The 17,932-nt window shown below is 42.4% G+C and overlaps 1 protein-coding gene and 1 non-coding gene across 14 annotated transcripts in view; both read right to left on the bottom strand.

Annotated features, from left to right (window-relative positions):
• Window positions 1-17,932, bottom strand: part of FANCD2 (FA complementation group D2) — a 97,475-nt gene that overhangs the window by 59,228 nt on the left and 20,315 nt on the right. For 10 of the 13 annotated variants that reach the window (XR_004437006.1, XM_033210635.1, XM_033210634.1 and 7 more), the window contains 11 exons: window positions 15,813-15,909; window positions 11,211-11,351; window positions 9,632-9,699; window positions 9,370-9,473; window positions 8,923-8,983; window positions 7,500-7,552; window positions 3,869-3,947; window positions 3,368-3,492; window positions 1,569-1,656; window positions 602-706; window positions 101-201 (listed from right to left, as the gene is read on the bottom strand). Coding sequence is in view for 12 of the 13 variants with exons in the window: in XM_033210635.1 (XP_033066526.1) it covers window positions 101-201; window positions 602-706; window positions 1,569-1,656; window positions 3,368-3,492; window positions 3,869-3,947; window positions 7,500-7,552; window positions 8,923-8,983; window positions 9,370-9,473; window positions 9,632-9,699; window positions 11,211-11,351; window positions 15,813-15,897 (1,010 nt within the window). In the remaining variant the exon portion in view is untranslated. Of the gene's footprint in view, window positions 1-100; window positions 202-225; window positions 530-601; window positions 707-1,568; window positions 1,657-3,367; window positions 3,493-3,868; window positions 3,948-7,499; window positions 7,553-8,922; window positions 8,984-9,337; window positions 9,474-9,631; window positions 9,700-11,210; window positions 11,352-15,812; window positions 15,910-17,932 lie in introns of those variants that run through there. The other 3 variants (XM_033210643.1, XM_033210641.1, XM_033210640.1) reach the window with 3 other exon arrangements.
• LOC117084624 lies at window positions 5,882-5,984 on the bottom strand. The gene has a single exon (XR_004437549.1). It is a non-coding gene; the product is annotated as a U6 spliceosomal RNA (small nuclear RNA).

Here is a 17,932-nt window from a genome sequence, read left to right as displayed (position 1 = left end):
CATAATAGTACCATTATTTGTAATTGTAAATATTAAGCTCTAACTCTGACTGTGGGATGTCAGAAAATTGTGACATCCTATGTGAGGATGAGCTCTTTACCTTGCTCGTCCTTTACTTTTCAACTTTACTTGAGAAGCCTGTAACCGTGATGGCAAAACACAATGTTGCAGATCCAACTTCTCCCGAAGCTCAGAAATTACCTGCAGAAAGTAAGTATTAGCTATGGTTTTTCTGCTTATTCATAATGGGTAGGCACAGTCCAGTCCCTCAACCATGACAATCTACTGAAAGACTGAGGAAGAAAAAATTTTAAATGTTGGACATTTTGAAAAATAGACTTGGGAGAATAGTTAATGCAATGTCATAGAACGTTATACCCAAAACCATAAAACGTCATACCCAGAATTCTGTGAGGTACTACACAGAAAGAATAAATGTAACTCATAGCAGCTTATATCGATCAATGAATCTGTTGAATAGCTTCATTCTCTCCTCTGAATGCTATCCGGATTAGTTAGTATTCTCAGTCTGGGGACAGAGAAGAGCAATTGGCACTTACCAAGTTGCTTTATCTAGGTGTGACGGGATATAAGAGCATACCTCAAGTGCATCCATGGCTGTTACGGAATGAAGAATGAACTTTATTATCACAGGTAAATCCTCCAATCTAATAGATGACAACTTATCCATCACCAACTGGCGAACCTAAAAATTAAAAGTACAAAAACTTAATAAGTTTTAATGTCACTACCTCAACTTTGTACTGAACTGTTAGGTAACATTAGAAAAAAATCACTTCTCTTACTCCATTTTCCCACTTATAATTTAGGGGAAAAAAAATTTTAGATTTTTTCCCAAATTAGAATCTTTTAGTTGTTAATACCACAGCTTTGTCAAAAACAGATGGGCAATAAATGTGAAACAGAGCTATTATCTTACATTCAGAGCCTAAATTCTCAACTGGCTACAGTAAGGCATAAAAAGTATTATTCCTATGGGAAGCAGGTATGATTCAGACAATACAGATTTCCACTCAAAACTTACTGCTTAAAAACAGACCTGTGGGCCGGCACAGTGGCTCAAGCCTGTAATCCCAGCACTTTGGGAGGCCGAGGTGGGTGGAAAACAAGGTCAAGAGTTCAAGACCAGCCTGGACAATATGGTGAAACCCAGTCTCTACTAAAAATACAAAAATTAACCAGGCGTGGTGGCAGGCGCCTGTAACCCCAGCTACTCGGGAGGCCGAGTCAGGGAACTGCTTGAAACCGGGAGGCAGAGGTTGCAGTGAGCGGAGATTGCGCCACTGCACTCCAGCCTGGGTGACAGAGCAAGACTCCGTCTCAAAAACAAACAAAACAAAAACAAAAACCAAAAAAACAACAGACCTGTGATTCTATCATAGAATAGCATCTGAAACTCATTGAGGTGGGGGAAAAAAAAGTATCAAATGTGATTCACTATGGTTTCAAAATGAAATATTCATTACTCCCAAGGCAATGACTGAGTAACACTTGTTCCGGGAGGTTGGAAAGCTGGCTCAGTTTCTGGAAAGCTGAGTCTTTCCTACCTTCAATAGGAAGTTTGGGTCAAGTCGGAGGCTCGAAAGGACATCCAGGATTGGGACAGTGAGTGAAGTATTCTCTATCAGTAGGTCACTGTGAATGGTAGAAAAACAAAAAAGTTGTGTAATGGTTTGAACAGAGCTGGGCAGACAATGACTTGAGAAAATCATTCATTACAGTATGAAAAGAAAGGACATACTTAGTTCCATTAAATTACCGTTTATAGTATGTTTCTTTAAAAATTGTTTTGACTGCAAAAAATAATACATGCTCATTATAAAAATTCAAATAATAAAGGTAGAAGCAAGCCTTCCATCACAATCCCCACTACCCAGAGAACACCACTATTTAGTTTGGTACATATCCTTCCCCGCAAAAAGGAAAAAGAAAACACAAAACATTTACAATGAAATGTGATAAATATGAGAAACACATGTGCATGGTGCTACAGGAGCACAACATTGTGAGGACAGTAATAGATTTTTTGTTTGCTTTTTGAGACAGGGTCTTACTCTGATGCCCAGGCTTGAGTACAGTGGCATGATCACAGTTCACTGTAGCTTCAACCTTCCATTCTCAATTGATCCTCCCATCTCAGCCTCCTGAGTAGCTAGAATTATAGGTCGTACCACCACATCCAGCTAATTTTTGTATTTTTTGGAGAGACGGCTTTTCACCATGTTGCCCAAGCAGGTCTTGAACTCCCGGGCTCAAGCGACCCACCCACCTCAGCAGCCCAACATGCTGGGATTAAAGGCATGAGTCACAGTGACAGATGCTAAAAGAAGACTATACAAAAGGAGATGAGCTGGCATCAGGCAAGTAAAGTGGGTGGCATAGTGCTTTGCCCATAGGGAGCATCCTGCTCAAAAGGACAAAGGCAAGAAATCATTGGACGTTTTGGAGGTAGCTGTGCACACAACTACACAAAAGAAGTATCACAAACTGAAGTTTCAAAAAACGCTTCTAGTACGATAAAAAGTTGCATTATGACAGAAACTTTATTACCTAGGGATACTGTGAACCCCTTCTCCAATACTGCCCTACCAATTACTATTTTTCAAATGAATGACAGCAAGCAATGGGTCTCTGCAAAGGGTCTGATGCAAGGTTGTGCATTAGAATGAATCACCTAGGAACCCAAAGAAGGTAGATGTTTAATAGGCTCCACAAATGATTTTAATGTGCAGTCAGGGTTAAGGACGCCTTAGTTAATGAAACTAAGGGATCATGGTCAACTTCTCCATTGGCCAAATTTAGATACCTAATCCTAAGCCAGACTTCACGCTCATAACAGGTATACCATTTAAAAGAAAGTATATGGGGCCGGGCACAGTGGCTCACACTTGTAATCACAGCACTTTGGGAGGCTGACACAGGTGGATCACAAGGTCAGGATATCGAGACCATCCAGGCTAACACGGTGAAACCCTGTCTCTACTAAAAATACAAAAAAATTAGCCGGGCGTGGTGGCAGACGCCTGTAGTCCCAGCTACTCAGGAGGCTGAGGCAGGAGAATGGCATGAACCCAGGAGGTGGAGGTTGCAATGAGCTGAGATCGCACCACTGCACTCCAGCCTGGGCGACAGAGCGAGACTCCATCTCAAAAGAAGAAAGTACGTGGACCTGTTCAAATATATACCTTTTTTTTTTTTTTAAGTCAAATCCCATATCCTACTCATGAAGGTGGGTATCATCCTCTTTTTAGATATAAGAGACCACATTACTACTGCTTTTTGCATAAGCAATGATAAAGCCCCCACAGTTGAGCCTCACTTAGATGGTGACAGAGTGCTTATCCACCTGAGTTCTTTCCCCACATCAGCGTGCTGGGAATCCCCTAGGATCTCAGGTAGGCTGGTGATGATGTCATGCTGCAGATTCTCTGGAGCAATACTGATCAGTTGCATGATCTTGGCGGTGAGGTCCTGCAGTAGAGGACACTATTAGAACTGCAGCACATTACCCAGAATAAAGAAACACTACCTACTTGTGAAATGCAGAGCTGAAATTATTTGAGAGATAAACATAGTTATTTATCTCTGTACTTTGAAAAAGAATCTTCCCAAATATTTAATTTATTTAATAAATGATACCTACTCTTCGTATTTAAACTTTTCTGATGAAATTTAAAGGGTGAAATATCTATGATTCTCAAATGATGAAAACTGGAAAAAGCTAATGGATGGATGGATGGATGGAAAAGTATGAATTTTCTGTTTAGAAAGAGAAAAAAAAATACAACTTCCAAAAGATATGAGAAACATACTCTTTAAATTCAAGAGATAAAGTCCGTAAGCCTACCTTGCCATCCACAACTCTGTCAAGCCACTTTAGTTGACTAACAATGAGTCGAGGTATGTTGATTTCATCACTGGTCTTGCTAAAATGTTAGGAAGAGAAGACAGGGAACTTAGCCTTCCTGGTCAAAATAACAGCAAGCATTAATACTGCACAAAATATTTTAGCCATTCCATTAACATTTACTGAACACCTACTATGCATTTGGCACTGTACTAGACACACAAGTGATACCCAATATGCAGGAGATATATGCTTATGTATGTTGAGAAAAATGTCTAGAAAGTATGCTAAATATGAATAGTGGCTACATTCGGGAGGGTTTAGAGAAAAGGGATGACAGGGCTAGACAGCATCCCTTAATAATAATTTTTAAAAAGATAACATTAATAAATCTTAAAAACCGAGTATGACAAATATTTTTAAAAGGTAAGACACTAATAACATCAATGCAGTAAGTGCTTAAAAAGGCAAGCATAAGTTGGGTGCGGTGGCTCATGCCTGTAATCCCAGCACTTTGGGAGGCCAAGGTGGGCAGATCACATGAGGTCAGGAGTTCAAGACCAGCCTGGCCAACACGGTGAAACCCTGTCTCCACTAAAAATACAAAAATCAGCTGGGCATGACGGTGGGTACCTGTAATCCCAGCTACTCGGGAGGCTGAGTCAGGAGAATCGCTTGAACCCAGGAGGTGGAGGTTGCAGTGAGCTGAGATCGTGCCACTGCACTCCAGCCTGGGTGACAGAGCCAAGACTCTGTCTCAAAAAAAAAAAAAAAAAAGACAAGCATATATTTCTAAGGGAACACAGAAAGTCAAATTAGATTATATTCATAAAAGTACTAAAAACCATTTATAAATAAAGAAATGTTGGCTCAATTATCATTTTTCCAAAAATGATAGTTTCTGCCTTCCTTCAAGCCTCCTACATCTAAAGTTTTGGACCACTTCCATCTCCTTGACAGCATGGTCCTTGTTATTGCAGCCAGTCTTTTTTTTTTTTTTTTTTTTTTTGAGATGGAATCTCGCTCTGTCGCCCAGGCTGGAGTGCAGTGGCCGGATCTCAGCTCACTGCAAGCTCCACCTCCCGGGTTTATGCCATTCTCCTGCCTCAGCCTCCCGAGTAGCTGGGACTACAGGCGCCCGCCACCCTCGCCCGGCTAGTTTTTTGTATTTTTTAGTAGAGACGGGGTTTCACCGTGTTCGCCAGGATGGTCTCGATCTCCTGACCTTGTGATCCACCCGTCTCGGCCTCCCAAAGTGCTAGGATTACAGGCTTGAGCCACCGCGCCTGGCCATTGCAGCCAGTCTTAACTGAAAAAGACAAGCCAGGATGTAAGGTATCCAGCATGAGACATTTAGCTGAAACAAATTAGAAAAACCTTCAGTGGGTGCAGTGGCTCACTCCTATAATCCCAGCACTTTGTGGGGCTGAGGCAGGCAGATCACTTGAGGTCAGGAGTTCGAGGACAGCCTGGCCAACATGGTGAAATCCCATATCTACCAAAAATACCAAAAAATTAGCTGGGTATGGTGGTGCACACCTGCAATCCCAGCTACTCGGGGGGCTGAGGCAGGAGAATCACTTGAACCCAGGAGGCACAGGTTGTAGTGAGCAAGATTGCACCACCATACTCCAGCCTGGCGACAGAGTAAGACTCTGTCTCAAAATAAACAAACCTTTAAACTTATTACTGTATCAGGACTCTGAAAAAATTAAAAAGGAGAACATAAAAATGACTATAATCCTGTCATTCCAGAAATGTACACTATTAATATGCATATGTATATGTGTGTATCTTCTTTTTTAAACAAAATACTGGACTGAACTAGGTATTGCAAAAACCGCAATTACTTTTGCACCAACCTAATATAAATGCTGTGTGTAACCTGGGTTTGTTTTTTTCAATTAATGAATGATATTAACTAGTTCTTTTTACAGTTATTAATGTGCACATAATATTCCTATTTTTTGAACATCTCAATTATTCACATTTATTTTAAAGAGTAATCTTTTTCAATATATGGAACACCTCACAAATTTGGATATCACCCTTGCAAAGAGGCCATGCTAATCTCTGTATTGTTCAATTTCAGTATATGTACTGCCAAAGCCAGCACTAAACTAATATTATTTCATTTTCCTTTTTTTTTTTTTTTTGAGACGGAGTCTCGCTCTGTCTCCCAGGCTGGAGTGCAGTGGCCCGATCTCGGCTCACTACAACCTCTGCCTCCCGGGTTCAAGCGATTCTCCTGTCTCAGCCCCCCGAGTAGCTGGGACTACAGGCGCCCGCCACCACTCCCGGCTAATTTTTTATTGTATTTTTAGTAGAGACGGGGTTTCACCATATTGGCCAGGCTGGTCTCGAACTCCTGACCTTGTGATCCGCCTGCCTCAGCCTCCCAAAGTGCTGGGATTACAGGCATGAGCCACCACGCCCGGCCAATATTATTTCATTTTCATTCACAGTTATTATCTTAGGATAAATTAGGAGACATGACATTAGGATTAAAGGGTATGCAAAATCTAAGGTTTTTGACACAATCTATTGCTCTTCAGACTCAATGCCTGAACTAATTTATATGCTCACTAGCAATGCACAAGCATGCCTATTCACCACACTCAACAAGGATACCCTGTGAGAGTAGGAAAAAATGCCTTTATTTTACTGTTTAATAGTTATTATTTACTATTTTGATATAGTGTTTTAAATTTGTGACTTTGCTAACAAAATTGAACTTTTAAATATTTGATGTTCTTGCATTTCTTCTTTGTAAACTGTCTGTTCACAACCAAATGAACTTTTCTATTACGCCGTTCATTTCTTTTTTAACATACTAATTAAAAAAAACAGGTAGGGCCACATTCCAATAGTTGGAGAGGTTCAGGCAGGTTGATCACTTGAGCCTAGAAGTTTTGAGACCAGCCTGGGCAACATGGCAAAACCCCATCTCTACCAAAAAAACATGAAAATTAGCTGGACCGGGTGGCACGCACCTGTAGTCCCAGGCACTCATGGGGCTGAGGTGTGAGAATCACTTAAGCCTAGGTGGTTGATGCCGCAGTGAGCTGTGATCGTACTATGGCACTCCAGCCTGGGCGACAGAGTGAGACCCTGTCTCAACATACACTACAAAGTTAAAAAGGTAAAGAAAAGTATTCAGAGAATACCTGATTGCAACCAACTGGCTACCCTCTTTGGAAACAACTACTGTTACCAGTATATTGTGTATCCTTCTACTAGGGATTATCCCTGAGCATAAGCAACAGACATTTAAAAAAAAAAAAAAAAATTCTGTTTTTAAATACAGACAAGGTCTCACTACATTGCCCAGGCTGGTCTTGAATTCCTGGACTCAAGCAATCCTCCTGCCTCGGCTTCCCAAACTGTTGGGATTACAGGTGTGAGCCACCGCATCAAGCCAATAGTTACTTTTATTGTAATCCTATCTATTTTTACAAAATCATATTAATAGATGAAACTTCAAAGACACTCCAGTAAAATTTTAGTAGTCACTTAAGAAGCATCACGATAAATATGACTTTCAGAGAAACCAATAGTTTTCAGAGTAACCTTTTCAGAGAGAAACTTAAGTAACACCAGGGTACTTCGAACATTCCATAACTCCACTTACTTTTCAAAAAAATATTCTGGCAACTTCTCAAATAAGGTTTTGATAATGGCAGGCTAAAAAAGAAGACACAGGGAGTTAGGAGATGATCTCAAAATACACAACAGAAATGTATAATCCCAGCTACTTGGGAGGCTGAGGCACGAGAATCGCTTGAAACTGCGGGAGGCAGAGGTTGCAGTGAGACGAGATTGCACCACTCCACCCCAGCCTGGGTGACAGAGGAGACTCTGACACACACAAACACACACACACACACACACAAAAGAAATGTGTAATTCTCTTTCCAACCAGAGCTCCGGGAATAAACACTTTGTTAAAGTTGATATCTTATTACAAAGATATCCACATGAATACGTCTTCATTTTTAGAATTGGAATTGCTATTGGAATACACAGATTTGCTATTGTGAAAAACTGAAAATGATTATCAAGACAAAGTTAAAATTATCACATAATCAAAATATTATTAAAAACAATGACGGTTAATCCACGAAATGCAGACTTTAAAAGATTATCAAATAGGTTGCAATGGGAGCTCTCCAGAGGAACAAGGGAGCTCTTAGACTGAAAATAACTAATTATCTTCAAGATTTCCAGTGAAAAGGAAGAGTTTAGGGGTGTGAAAAGATTAGCAGTAGGGGAGAAGAGGAAAAATGGAGAACGGGATGGAGGGAAGTGCTCTGTTCCATATACATTTGTATAACTTGAAACATTTAAATTATATCAATGTATTGTCTATTTAATATATTAAAAGAGAAGAAGAGGAGGAAAAGGACAAAATTAAGATACATAAGCATCTAAAAAGCTAAATGGGAGATGATAGAGATAGGAATATGATAAAGATTACAAGATATTGGCTGGGCGCGGTGGCTCATGCCTATAATCCCAGCACTTTGGGAGGCCGAGGAGGGCGGATCATGAGGTCAGGAGATCGAGACCACGGTGAAACTCCATCTCTACTAAAAATACAAAAATTAGCTGGGCACGGTGGTGGGCGCCTGTAGTCCCAGCAACTCGAGAGGCTGAGGCAGGAGAATGGCATGAACCCAGGAGGTGGAGCTTGAAGTGAGCCGAGATCGCGCCACTGCACTCCAGCCTGGACAACAGAGTGGGACTCCGTCTCAAAAAAAAAAAAAGATTACCAGGTACTCAGAGATACACAGGATGTAGCTTTAAGAACAGGAATCAGATGCAGAGAGAATAAATGGGACTGCCAGATGTATTAGGCTAATAATAATAAGCACAGTTTTAAAACACAGACGTTACCTTACCAAACCCATCATAGCAACAGGGCTGTGCTAAAGCTGTTACAAACCCAAATTCTCCAATTAACCCTACTCTATCCTGTGTTCCTGCTATTTAGACTTGAGCATACACCACAAACCTCATCCATCAAATGTTCACAGAAAAAGTGACAGTCTTACCTGTAGTATGTCAATCCCCAGAAGCAGTTTGATGAGACTCTTAGAATAAGATGCACCCATACTGTAAAAAAAAAAGAAATCTGTTTTCCACTTTGCTTTCCTTGTTTTAATGCTTTTATCATCTTTTCTCAATAAAATTGGTTAAATACATAATCTTTAAAGAGGAACTACCCTGTTAGACAAGAAACACAGAAATGAGCAGATGGCTTTTAGCAAGGGATCGGTAGAGATTTGAAATTCTGTCAACACAGGTGAAACACACTCTAGAAAACACTGATTGTTAGGCTCATAACCACAAGCTTAGGAATTTTAAAGTTAGTTTACATTCTGAGGAAGACAGCCTACACCAAAAATGAAATTTCAAACAACTGCGCTCTCCCTCCCCAGCCCCATGCAATTAGCGGAACAGACTGACTTTCAGCAAGATTCCATGCCTCCTCTCCACACCTGGCTTCCTCATCCTGCAGACGCTCACAAGACAAAAGGCAGTTCCTGAAACTGTCTTCATCCTCAATATAAGACTCCAGGCCACTAACAAATTCTTCTATTATCTTAAGGAGATTTAAAAAATAAAAAAGAATAAAATTTTTAGTTTAATATTTGCTGTTAAAAATCATTTTAGCCCACTCAACTTTATACCAGTGTCCTTAAATTCCAAATTCTAGAGTTATGCTGGCACAAGCAAAAATACCAGGGGAAAAATACATACTTTGGGATAGGAAGGGTGTCTCCTCAGGGTCTGAAAGAGCTTCTTTTGGAAAGCTATTTGGTCCACAGCTACGCAGAAAAAAGAAGAGCTGGTCACCAGTCTCCTACCATAGTTTTCCTTCTCTAAAAACCCAAGTTTTTTGCTTTCTTGCCTGACGAAACCAATAAAAATATTTTCAACCTAATTTCAGAGCCAAATCTTTTTTTTTTTTTTGAGATGGAGTTTTGTTCTGTCACCTAGGCTGGAGTGCAGTGGGGTGATCTCGGCTCACTGGAACCTCCGCCTCCCAGGTTCAAGTGATTCTCCTGCCTCAGCCTCCCAAGTAGGTGGGACTACAGGCATGTTTTTTGGTTTTGTTTTGTTTTGTTTTGTTTTGTATTTTTGGTGGAGACAGGGTTTCACTGTGTTAGCCAGGATGGTCTCGATCTCCTGACCTCATGATCTGCCCTCCTCAGCTTCCCAAGTGCTGGGATTACATGCGTGAACCACCTCGCCCAGCCCAGAGTCATGGGGTTATATCTAAACCCACATAACAGACTTAGCTTTGGCTGGGCGGGGTGGCTCACGCCTGTAATCCCAGCACTTTGGGAGGCTGAGGCGGACGGATTGCTTGAGGTCAGGAGTTTGAGACCAGTCTGGCCAACATGGTGAAACACCGTCTCTACCAAAAATACAAAAAATTAGCTGGGCGTGGTGGCGGGCGCCTATAGTCCCAGCTACTCGGGAGGCTGAGGCAGGAGAATGGCATGAACCCGGGAGGCAGAGCTTTCAGTGAGCCGAGATCACGCCACTGCACTCCAGCCTGGGCGACAGAGCAAGGAGACTCCATCTCAAAAGAAAAAAAAAAACAGACTTAGCTTTGATAGCAGATAGCCACTAAGTATTCTAAAAAAGACCTGCCATAACCTTAGCAAGACGGAATAATCTGTTCCCCAAAAACAGAATCTTACATGGCTTTATACATTTTCTTCTGAAATTATTCTGACACTGATATAGCTGCTTTCTGGATATTTATTTTTTCATAAGCAAACACAAAAGAAATAATACATAATATTTTTTCTAATAAAAGAATGAGAAATGCTTTACTTAACATGTAGTAATGAGGACCAAAGACTGTACCATTTTCTTTTTCCTTTTTTTTTTTGGAAATGGAGTCTCACTCTTGTCACCCAGGCTGGAGTGCAGTGGTGCGATCTCAACTCACTGCAACCTCCGCCTCCCAGGTTCAAGCAATTCTCCTGCCTCAGGCACCTGAGCAGCTGGGACTACAGGCCCACGCCGCCACGCCTGGCTAATTTTTTGTATTTTAGTAGAGACGAGGTTCCACCGTTTTGCCCAGGCTGGTCTCCTGAGCTCAGGTAATCCGCCTGCCTCCAGCCTCCCAAAGTGCTGGGATTATAAGCGTGAGCCACCGTGCCGGGCCTGACTGTACCATTTTCTAAAAAGCAATTTCAACTTTGTCTCAAGATGGATGGCCCTCTCATTTCTAATCTTCATTGCCTCTCTATTTAGAAAACCCATGATTCAGTCCTGAGCTATTTCATTAAACCCACAGAATAAAATTAGATTAAAATATTACCTAGTTGATTCTGATTCTCTCCCGTTTTAAGAATAATTCCTGATATCTTAAGAAGCTTTACAAAGATGCTGTCATTTTCTTCAACTTCATTAGCAATATGAGATTTCTTTGTCTTTTTGGAAAGTGGTTGCTTCCTGGTTTCTGAAAATAGAAAAATTTTCAAGAATATGGCAAATAGTAAAGGAAAAATTAAAACTTAAACCCAGGAATAATAATCCTGAGAGGAAAACTGATGTGTTCCTTAAAAATTATACTAGGATTGATGCTGTAGTGAAATAAACTATCTTCAGCAATAGTGGCTTCCAAAACAAACAAACAAACAAACAGAATTGTTTTCAACTACTGAGTTTTCATTTGAAGAATTCAAAATGTGCCATTTCTGGCCAGGTAAGGTGGCTCACGTGGTAATCCCAGCAATTTAGGAGGCCGAGGCAGGAGGGTCACTTGAGCCAGGAGTTCAAGACCAGCCCAGGCAACAAAGCGTCTGAGACCCCCCCTATCTCCACACATACACACACACACACACTAGTTAGGTGAGGTGATGCCCACCTACAGTCCCAGCTACTTCAGAGGCTAAGGCGGAAGAATAACTTGAGCCCAGGAGGTTGAGGCTATATAGTGAGTTATGACAGTGCCACTGCACTCCAGCCTGGGTGACAGAGTGAAATCCCCATCTCTAAAAAAATAAATTCAAACAAACAAGTGCCTAACAAGAATAACCCATGGAAATGTTTTCCATCCAAATACTAAACTAGCCAGTGTCTCTCAAGCTATTGCCTGCAAACCACTGTACTGAAATCCCTGGGAAGCTTATTAAAATGCATATTCCTGGCTGGGCACGGTGGCTCACGCCTGTAATCCCAGCATTTTGGGAGGCCGAGGTGGGCAGATCATGAGATCAGGAGATCAACACCATCCTGGCTAACATGGTGAAACTCCATCTCTACTAAAAATACCAAAAAAAATTAGCCGGGCATGGTGGCAGCCACCTGCAGTCCCAGCCACTCGGGAGGCTGAGGCAGGAGAATGGCGTGAACCTGGGAAGTGGAGTTTGCAGTGAGCCAAGATCACGCCACTGCACTCCAGCCTAGGCGATAGAGCAGAACTCCGTCTCAGAAAAAAAAAAAAATAAAATAAATAAAATAAAATAAAATAAAATGCATATCCCAAGCATGGTGGCTCACGCCTGGAATCCCAGTACTTTGGGAGGCCGAGGCAGGCTGATCACCTGAGGTCAGGAGTTCAAGGCCAGCCTGGCTAACGTGGTAAAACCCCATCTCTACTAATACAAAATTAGCTGGTGTGGTGGTGCACACCTGTAATAGCAGCTACTCAGGAGGCTGAAGCAGGAGAATCACTTGAACCCCGGAGGGAGAGGTTGCAGTGAGCCCAGATCACGCCACTGCACTCTAGCATGGGCAACAGAGTGAGACTCCGTCTCAAAAAAAAAAAGAAAAAGGCATATTCCATGCCATATACCAGAGTTACTGTGTCAAAATCTTGGGAATGGGACCTAAGAGTCTGAACTTTTTACAGTCTTCAGATAATAATCCTGATACACACCAAATTTGAGACTCAATGATCTGAATAAAGGGTAGACAGAATGGGGAAGTTTCTCCCGTATCATATCTTTGACTACAAAGCTCAGATAGGTTTAATCCCAAGGCTTTCTATCCATAAAAAGAAACAAGAGACAAGAAACAAACAAAGCCAAGTTTAAAATTTACTCTTCTCCCTTAATGATGCCATTCTGTTTTCTCCTTCTTCAATTCCAATCCCTTTTCTTTTTTTTTTTTTTTTTTGAGACAGAGTCTCGCTTTGTCGCCCAGGCTGGAGTGCAGTGGTGTGATCTTGGCTCACTGCAAGCTCTGCCTCCCGGGTTCACGCCATTCTCCTGCCTCAGCCTCCCGGTAGCTGGGACTACAGGCGCCCGCCACCAGCTCGGCTAATTTTTTGTATTTTTGGTAGAGATGGGGTTTCACTATGTTAGCCAGGATGGTCTTGATCTCCTGACATCGTGATCCGCCCGCCTCGGCCTCCCAAAGTGCTGGGTTTACAGGTGTGAGCCACCACGCCCGGCCTCCTCTCCCTCTTTGTAATAAAGCCTTAATCAGAATGAAAGACCACTACCTTCCTGAATGAAATGTAAAACATAACCAGAATGAAAGATTCAGTTTGTTCGTTACTGACCAAGAGAACCCAAATCCCTTCTAATAAACTTAATTCAGAAGTCTCTTCTCTTTTGGAGAACAGTATTTCCAAAGTATAACATTTACTTTCAGTAATTTCCTATATTATTCCTCTTCAGTTTCAAATTTTCTACCAATTTCTCTACATTCTAATTCTATAATCCCATTACTAATCGACTATTGGAGCTTCACAACTTCTTTTTTTTTTTTTTTGAGATAAGAGTTTTGCTCTGCTGCCCCGGTTGAAGTGCAGTGGCATGATCTCAGCTCACTGCAACCTCCACCTCCACTGCAACCCACCTCCCTCCTGGGTTCAAGCAATTCTCCTGTCTCAGCCTCCCAAGTACCTGAGATTACAGGTGTGTGATCCCACACCCAGCTAATTTTTGTATTTTTAGTAGAGATGGGGTTTTGCTATGTTGGCCAGGCTGGTCTCGAACTCCTGACCTCAGGTGATCTGCCTGCCTTGGCCTCCCAAAGTGCTGGGATTACAGGCGTGAGCCACCGTGCCTGGCCCACAGTTTCCGTTTCTAAACCAAGCCTATTCCTAATATGGTTTTAGACTTGCAATTTTTATCATTATAATTGCTGTTCAGCAAGCATTTTCATCTATTTCGGTTGAATTGACCAAGAATCAGACTTAAATTCCAATAACCTAGTAAGAAATAACTCTTCAGTCCACAAGTTAGTAGAAGCTAAGCTATGAGGAAGCAAAGGCATTAAGAATGACATAATGGGCCGGGCGTGGTGGCTCACACCTGAAATGCCAGCACTTTGGGAGGCTGAGGTGGGTGGATTACCGGAGGTCAGGCGTTTGAGACCAGCCTGACTAACATGGTGAAACCCCTTCTCTACTAAAAATACAAAAATTTAGCCAGGCATGGTGGCATGCACATGTAATCCCAGCTACTTGGGAGGCTGAGGCAGGAGAATCGCTTGAACCCGGGAGGCAGAGGTTGCAGTGAACCAAGATGGTGCCATTGCATTTCAGACTGGGCAACAAGAGCCAAACTCCATCTCAAAAAATATATATATATATATATAATGGGCCAGGCATGGTGGCTCAAGCCTGTAATCTGAGCACTTTGGGTGGCCCACGTGGACAGATCACTTGAGGTCAGGAGTTCCAGACACCCGCTCTGGCCAACATGGTGAAACCCCATCTCTACTAAAGATACAAAAAAATCGACCGGGCGTGGTGGCTGGCACCTGTAATCCCAGCTACTGGGAGACTGAGGCTGGAGAATCACTTGAACCTAGGAGGTGGAGTTTGCAGTGAGCTGAGATTGTCCCACTGCACTCCAGCCTGGGCGACAGAGTGAGACTCCGTCTCAAACAACAACAGCAACAACAAGAACGATACCATGGACTTTGGGGACTCGAGATAAAGGGTGGAAGCGGGGTTAGGGATTGAAAAACTACACATTGGGGACACTATACACTCTTCAGGTGATAGGTGCAACAAAATTTCAGAAATCACCGCTAAATAATTTGTTTATGTAACCAAACACCACCTGTTCCCTAAAAACCTAGTAAAATAAAAACAAACCAACACAAATCAAGTTAGAACTGCTTTAATAGAGTAAATGAGTACAATAAATGAACTATCAACCTCCCCGTCCCCCACTCCCTTTTTGAGACACGGTCTCTCTCGCTCTGTCGCCTAGGCTGGAGTGCAGTGGTGCTATTATTGACTCACTGCACCCTCGACTTTCTGAGTTCAAGTGATCCTCCCACTTCAGCCTCCTCAGTAGCTAGGACCACAGGCGCACAACACCACGCCCAGTTAATTAAAAAAATTTTTTGTAGAGATGGAGTCTCGCTATGTTACCCATGCTGGTCTTGAACTCCTAGCTTTAAGTGATCCTCTCACCTTAGCCCCTCAAAGTGCTTGGATTACAGATGTGAGCGATAGCACCCAGACATAACTCCTTATATCCGGAACTCTTGGGATCTTTGTCAATCATTTCTCATATGGGCAGAGTCTGCACTGTTTCTTTGCCTCTGGTGTGCTTGCTTTGATATAGCTTTCCTTTCACATCACTAACATAGCATGTGTCTAGATCGTAATATTGTTTTCCAAGAGAATAAGAAAGAACATAAAGTTTTTTAAGGGTAGAGACTGTTACATCTTTGTGTCTCAACACCTAAATGATGTATAGCAGAAAAGCCTAACACTAATTCCTCTTATGGATGTGGAAACTGAGGCCCAGAGGGTGTGGGCATACTCAAAGTTATATGCAGAATTCGAGGCAAAAATTTAGTCCTAAATCTGATATTTCTCCCTTAATTCTGTGCGCTCTATCCATTACACTTTGAAGATTCTCAGCACCTGAAAAGCAGGAACTTTATATCTCTCACATGCCTCATACATTGCTACAGGAAATAAAGCAACAAATGACTAGATACTTACTGGAGGCATCTTCGGTCAGGCTCTCTTTATGCTCAGATTTTGACAGTCTTCTTTTGGAAACCATTTTGACCAATGTCTTGTGCATTTAAATTACTTCCTAGAGCAAAATCGGGAAACAGAAATTACCCTCTAGAAGATAAATTCTGAGAAGTTAAAGCTATTGTTCAAAGAAAACTGCTCTATCCAAAATCAGAGGGGCTCACATCTCCATATTAATGCTATCTAAATCTAGGTGCTAAGCAAATTTCAACTCACATCTAGCCAATACTACCTTCCTTTCAAGTCTTAGTTGCCTCTTTAGGCAGACTAGTTTGCTGTTGCTGAAGGATAAAACCTATCGCTCTCCATCTGAGATTCAAGACCCTCCATTATCTATCCTCAGTATACCTGTCCTTTACCTCATTATTTCAATACAGTGGGTTAGGGACTGTGCTAGGTGCTGGGGTTACAACTGTGAACTAGATAGACATGATTCCTGTCCTCAGGGAGTTTACAGTATAGTGACAAATAGCCTTAATGTACTGAACTACAGTTTTGTAAGTGCTATAAAAGTACAGGTGCTATGAGGGCTTACTAGGAAATTTAATCTAGTTGCTAGTAGGGGTGGTAAAGAGAAGCAAGGACAATTTCTTAGGGACAATCTCCTCGAATTTTTTCTTTTTTTTTTTTTTTTTCAGTAGAGACAGTGTTTCACCAAGTTGGCTAGGCTGGTCTCAAACTCCTGACCTCAAGTGATCCACCCACCTCAGCCTCCCAAAGTGCTGGGATTACAGATGTGAGTCACCTGGTCTGAAGAAGTGATTTTTTTTTTTTTTTTTGAGGCGGAGTCTCACTCTGTCTCCCAGGCTGGAGTGCAGTGGTGCAATCTCGGCTCACTGCAAGCTCTACCTCCCGGGTTCACGCTATTCTCCTGCCTCAGCTTCCCAAGTAGCTGGGACTACAGGCGCCCGCCACCACGCCCGGCTAATTTTTTGTATTTTTAGTAGAGATGGGGTTTCACCGTGTTACCTAGGATAGTCTTGATCTCATGACCTCGTAATCCGACCGCCTTAGCCTCCCAAAGTGCTGGGATTACAGGCGTGAGCCAACCTGACCGACGAAGTGATTTTTAGGCAGGGACTTGAGGGCTGAAACAGGAGTTAGCCAGTAGAAGGCGTAGGAGAAGAGGAGTCCAGGCAAATAAATAGTCATACTGAAACAAGGAGATGTGGAGTTAGAAATGAGCCAGCAGAGGTAGGGGAGTGCCTGATTCACATGACCTTTTAATCTTGTAAATCAGAACCTTCCTGGTCTCAGCGCCTTTGCACAAAGGTGTTCTTTTCATCTGAAGTGCTCTTATTTGCCTGGAAATTTCTTTTTTCTTTTTTTTTTGAGGCGGAGTCTTGCTCTGTCCCCAGGCTGGAGTGCAGTGGCGGATCTCAGCTCACTGCAAACTCCGCCTCCCGGGTTCACGCCATTCTCCCGCCTCAGCCTCCTGAGTAGCTGGGACTACAGGTGCCCGCCACCTCGTCCGGCTAGTTTTTTGTATTTTTAGTAGAGACGGGGTTTCACGGTGTTAGCCAGGATGGTCTCGATCTCCTGACCTCGTGATCCGCCCGTCTCGGCCTCCCAAAGTGCTGGGATTACAGGGTTGAGCCACCGCGCCCGGCCTGCCTGGAAATTTCTACTCAGACGTAAACATTCAATCAAATGTCATCTTCCTTGAAAAGCGTTCCTCCTATCCCTAAGGGAGTTTGCTACTGCAGCTTCCCTGCTCCACAGGGTATATCTAAGGGGGGACCTTACCTCACACTAGACTGGAGCTCTTTGAGAGCAGGGACCCAGTCTCACCTACTCAATGCCCCTACTGCCCAGCATAGTTACCAGCATAAAGAAAATTTCTGAGAATATTCAGAGTGAGAAAAGCTGGCAGGGGAAACGCTACAAGTTAACAAGAACTGTTTCAAGTACTTTATATTTAATAATTCATTAATTTCCCACAAAACTTTTTGAGGTGGGTACCATTATTCTTCTCATCATCCCGGGCGGAACTGGGATTCTAACTCGGGCAGTCTGGCTCCAGCACCTGTGCTCTTCACCACCTATACTTACTCTTGATGATAATAATGACTTATAATAAT

The sequence above is a fragment of the Trachypithecus francoisi genome, unplaced genomic scaffold (genome assembly GCF_009764315.1).
Source record: "Trachypithecus francoisi isolate TF-2019V2 unplaced genomic scaffold, Tfra_2.0 Lachesis_group0, whole genome shotgun sequence".
Taxonomy (NCBI): Eukaryota; Metazoa; Chordata; class Mammalia; order Primates; family Cercopithecidae; genus Trachypithecus; species Trachypithecus francoisi.
The sequence above is the reverse complement of the archived record's forward strand: the minus strand, read 5'-3'. Positions and strand labels throughout refer to the sequence as shown.